Genomic DNA, 5228 nt, shown 5'->3' on the forward strand with positions numbered 1-5228 from the left:
ACACCTAAAATTACGTTGTTAACGCTGGGAAACTGTCATGATTCTGCCCTCTTGTCCTTGTTTTTTCCTTAGACTTGAGGCAGGATCATGACAGACCCATGTTTTGTGTACAAGCACATGGCCTTTTGTTTGGGCTGTGTGCTTGTGTTGTCTCGTTCTCTTAACCCCGCCCCCTTGTTCTCCTCGTTTGTCATTGTTTAATCAGTATCACCTGTTGTCCTTATTTTCTGTGTTGGGGGGAAGGATACGAAACCCCATAATGCTGGACTCTTTTGTGTCGGATTCCTTGTTATTCGTTCACACCACTTCTGAGGTCTGTTTTTGCTAGTTTCTCGTCTGTTTCTTGTTTTGTTATTGTTTTTGGATTGCCTGTTTGGATTTTGACCCCTGCCTGGACTGGATGTTGATTACGGATTTCCCCAATAAATATACTGCAATTGGATCCCCTGTTTCCTGTGTGTGGTATCGTGACAGAAGGAATCCGACACAAAAGGGTCCAGCATTATGGTGTTTCGTATCCTTCCCCCCAACACAGAAAATAAGGACAACAGGTGATACTGATTAAACAATGACAAACGAGGAGAACAAGGGGGCGGGGTTAAGAGAACGAGACAACACAAGCACACAGCCCAAACAAAAGGCCATGTGCTTGTACACAAAACATGGGTCTGTCATGATCCTGCCTCAAGACTAAGGAAAAAACAAGGACAAGAGGGCAGAATCATGACAGAAATAGTCACAGTTTGGTTAGATTTAGGCACCAAAACTACTTAGTTAAGTTTCCAAATCTGTTGTGTGCTTCATGTTAGAAAGCGAGACTGAATCGTACAATGTCAAGAGAATCTAATGTGGACATCGTACAGAGTTGATATGTTACAACAGCTTAACATTCTCTGTTTCTTTATACTGCTATGATGTTGAATTTGATTATCTGCTTTCAATAAGTTAAAGTTGAAACAAACAGATTAAAGAAATGCTCACAGATATAATTGCAATGATATGTTTATTTGATTAAAATGACAGAAACAAGAGAGAATCAGAAACATTAATCACTTTATATTTGAAGGAAAAAAAGATACCTGTCAACAATTATTACTTGTTATTTGGATGCAGATGAAAATCAGAGCAAATCTTTGAAGTGCTATGAAGACTTGTTTAAGACAACAAAAACCTGCGTGACTATCACAGAGCTGCTGTTTCTGTCTTACATGGGGAACAGCAGATGCCCACTGAAGGTGTTTTGGTGACTTCTATTGTCGTACGCCAAATTGTCAGACACCAGGCGCACACACACAACGTCTCCCACCTCCAGCAACAGCGCAACGGCTTTAGAAGAATTCATAAAACCGGACGTCTGTTTCTCCCATGCCATGAAAACATTCTCTGAGTTCTTGACCAACCAACTCCCTGAACCGTGGCTGCCGTCTGCATATGCACCGATCGACCACTCAAAGTTGTACACTCCTTTCACCGGAGCAGTGAATACACCTGTTGGATGTTTGTTTTTGTCATTTTAAATGGAAAATGAAAAAAAAGTTTGAACAGCAACATAAAAGTGAAATATATTAGGTATATCACATCTCTGAAACTGGTCCAGTTTTAAACAAGAAACAAGCTCTAATGTAACCCTACAGGACAAATGTTCAGCATCAGTTAGCGTCCACTAAAATTTCTGTTTTTGCCACAGACAGACTCAGATTATTATTCTAAGTGTCTTACAACATTATGAAAAGGGTCCCTACAGAGATAGACCTTTTAGTTAAAGAGTAAGATCCTTTTAGTTTAACATGAAACAGCCCCAAAATCACCATCACCAAACCCACCAGACTCCATGTAAATAATCAGCACTTTTATCATCGTAAAACACACTTCATTCAAAGTAGACAGAAACAAAATAAAACTATCAACAGCCGTCTTGGTTCGTCTTTCCACTGTTCCAACAATTACCACTCTGGTTTGGTTGAAATAAACCCTTAATTCACCCATTTACATGTGGAAATATGCTGGCTCTATACACGCTAAAAGTACTGATTATTTGCATGGGGTCTGGTGGGTTTGGTGATTTCGGGGCTGTTTCATGTTAAACTAAAAGGATCTTACTCTTTAACAAAAAGGTCTATCTCTATAGGGATCCTTTCCATAATGTTGTCAGACACTTATGGTGATGATACACAGGGCAAATTTTTGAGCAATGTTGCTGGGCAATCTTGCCGAGAGATTGTTGTTTGGGCACTTTCCCATTGAAAATGGGCAATAAATTTCTATCTGGATAATTTAGATCGGTCGTGGTCCCTGTGTCTCATCTGGTTGCCCGTTGACGGCAACATTGCTCAAAAAGTTGCCCTGTGTATCATCACCTTTAGAATAATAATCTATGATTTATGGGATTTTCCAAATGTTTTGCAAAAAAGACATTACTTTTATAAATACAGCGTTTACACGTGTACGTACAAAATATAATTATCATAGAAACTTGTTTTATATCGCTAAATATTGGTATTCTGCCAAAATGTTCATTTCGGTGCATCCCTAAAATGTTTGTTAGAATATCAGAGCTACCTGTGTTTGAGTTGTAGGCATTTCCGATGTTGGTGACGACGTGTTTGTAGATCAGGGTAATATCCGTGGGAAAGGGTCCAATAGTTGTTGGGTTTCCAACCCCCAGAGAGGCTGAGAACGCAACCTGTCGGACTGAGAGAGAGAGTGAGAGAGAGAGAGAGAGATTTTTTTTTTTTTTGATTTTTACAAAAACACTTTATTTACATATTTATAATTTGTACAATTTCACAATGAAATAAAGTGCTAATGCATTAAAATCTCAGTATATGTTTAAAAATAATATCCGGTAAAAAATTGTGCAAAAACCAACTCTTCATCAACAACAGAACAAACAATACCATTAAAACACCAACGCTGTTTAAAAGCATCAATGTCTCCAATATCTCTGGACGGCCCTGCCCTTGTTTTAACTTCACTGTTTGCCTTCCTTCTGCGTTTAGCAGTCATTTTAGATAACTGCTGCCTCTTCCTCCTCCATCACTACCTCCTCCACCTGTTCACTCCACTTTACACTTTGTTCCCCTGTTTAATTTACCTTTTCATTAACCTCACCTGTCTCCCCTGACTGTCCCTGCTGTGTTTCCCTGATCTCACCACTACACTTTTCTCTACTGCGGAGCGGGCGCCGGCCACTCAGAGGTGGCAGCAGCATAAGTACCTAGGGATTCGGCTGCTTCTAGGAGTTAGAATATTCTAACTCCTAGAAGCAGCCGGGAGCAAGAAAAACTAGACGGAAATGAATTATGATTACAAACTCTGCAGTTTTCAGTTATTTAGAATAAATGATAAGTTGAACTTCATGCCACAACAGAGAGAACAATACCTGTCAGTTGTTGCTTCAGCTTGTCCACTTCAGTCTTCATCTTGTCCACTTCAGTCTTCAGCTGTGCTACTTGACCTGCAAAAACAGATTTCTTTGTCAGCTTCATTTTACTGCACCTTCAGTTTCTTTGGACATTGCTTTAGAGCTGCATGAATCAGTTGTCAACTATTAAATAAATCTCCAACTAATTTTGATAATCGATGAATCGATTGAAGTAATTTTTTATAAAAAACAGTGAAACTTGTGTGATGTCAGCTTGTTAACTGTGAATATTTTCTAGTTTCTTCTCTTCTCTGTGACAGGAAACTGAATATCTTTGAGTTGTGGACAAAAAAAGACATTTGAGGACGTCATCTTGGGCTTTGGGAAACACTGATCCACATTTTAGAGACCAAACAACTAATCTATTCATCCAGAAGACAATCCACACATTAATCCAGAATGAAAATAATCGGTAGCTATGTGCAGCCCTACTTTGCGCCACTACATAGAAAAATACTTATTTCTATCCTTTTGGATATTTCTGAACTGCTATGACACGATGCTAATAGATCATTACTCTACTTTTAGTCTCTCTTTGCAACAGCGCCATGTCCTCCTTCAGTTGACACAACGAGGTAGTCATCTCTATCAGAACAGCGTAGATGTCTTGAGGAAAAGTCTGCTGGCTTTCAACACTTTCACTTTGCGGAGACGGAGCCGAGTAGCAGCAACAGCATAAAACTCAGAGATCTTAATTCTCGCACTGGCAGCTTACTGTTGAACTGTGCCATCTGTCAACCTGTGTAAGCTTTATATAGAAGCCGACAGCAAAAAGGACGTCACAGATGTTGAATTGTGTGTGTGTGTGTGTGTGTGTGTGTGTGTGTGTGTGTGTTTGTGTGTGTGTGTGTGTACAACTCTTGTTCATCTTGTACTTGATATTTCAGAGAAATTCAGATTTTGCCTTAAATGGGCGGCACATTGAGGTCATATAACTATGTTACTGATTCAGTAGAATTATTCAGAAGAAAACCTGCCCACATACATTCCAGACTGAAGGTGTCATGTTCAGTGTCAAGGTGTCAAGACTCTCACACACTCACACAGTAACACACACATACATACACACACTCTCACACAGTAACACACACATACATACGCACACTCTCAAACACTCTCACACACTCACACAGTAACACACACATACATACACACACTCTCACACACTCTCACACAGTAACACACACATACATACGCACACTCTCACACACTCTCACACAGTAACACACACATACATACTCACACTCTCACACAGTAACACACACTCAATTCAATTCAGAAAGCTTTATTGGCATGACAAAAACAAATACATTTTGTATTGCCAAAGCATCACAACAACATAGAAAATGATTTAGACATTTAGTACACAAAGTACCCATAACCGAACAAAGCTCTGTGCGTGTCATATTGACGCTAAAGGGTGCCATGTGCGTTCGATGTAGACGAAATGTCAAAAGCGTCAGTATATGACGCCCTAGGATGAGAATGCGTTGGTATTATATATATATAATATCTTGGCTGGATATTGCAAAAATAATAATACTGATAACATAAAACAATAATAATAGAGTAAACAAAGATTAAAAAATAAAATAAAATAAAATAAAAAGGATTATAATGCAGAAATCATGTATATAAAAAATAAAAAATAAAAAAAATAAACAAACACTGAACTTGGAATTGAACATTATATACATGTGTTAGGGATGTCCCGATCAGGTTTTTTTGCCCTCGAGTCCGAGTCCGAGTCATTTGATTTTGAGTATCTGCCGATACCGAGTCCCGATCCGATACTTAATACATA

General features: G+C 38.9%; 1 protein-coding gene across 1 annotated transcript; it reads right to left on the reverse strand.

Moving 5' to 3' along the window:
• Positions 1 to 987: 987 nt before the first annotated feature.
• Positions 988 to 4150, reverse strand: LOC307148553 (complement C1q-like protein 4). The gene is made up of 4 exons (XM_079854160.1): positions 3947 to 4150; positions 3383 to 3457; positions 2560 to 2691; positions 988 to 1488 (listed from the first exon to the last, which is right to left on the reverse strand). The coding sequence occupies exons 1-4, from the start codon at positions 4005 to 4007 to the stop codon at positions 1205 to 1207; spliced, it is 552 nt and encodes a 183-aa protein (XP_079710286.1). The 5' UTR covers positions 4008 to 4150; the 3' UTR covers positions 988 to 1204.
• Positions 4151 to 5228: the final 1078 nt, after the last annotated feature.

This window comes from Squalius cephalus (assembly GCF_949319135.1).
Source record: "Squalius cephalus genome assembly, chromosome: 20".
Lineage (NCBI taxonomy): Eukaryota > Metazoa > Chordata > Actinopteri > Cypriniformes > Leuciscidae > Squalius > Squalius cephalus.

Excerpts from the sequence above, each read along its gene's own strand:
- LOC307148553 (XM_079854160.1), bottom strand. The coding sequence starts at position 4,007 with ATGACTACCTCGTTGTGTCAACTGAAGGAGGACATGGCGCTGTTGCAA. Across the intron at positions 2,692-3,382 it reads GCTGAAGCAACAACTGACAG|TCCGACAGGTTGCGTTCTCA; the intron begins GTATTGTTCTCT and ends TCTCTCTCTCAG. Across the intron at positions 1,489-2,559 it reads TGCCTACAACTCAAACACAG|GTGTATTCACTGCTCCGGTG; the intron begins GTAGCTCTGATA and ends AACATCCAACAG.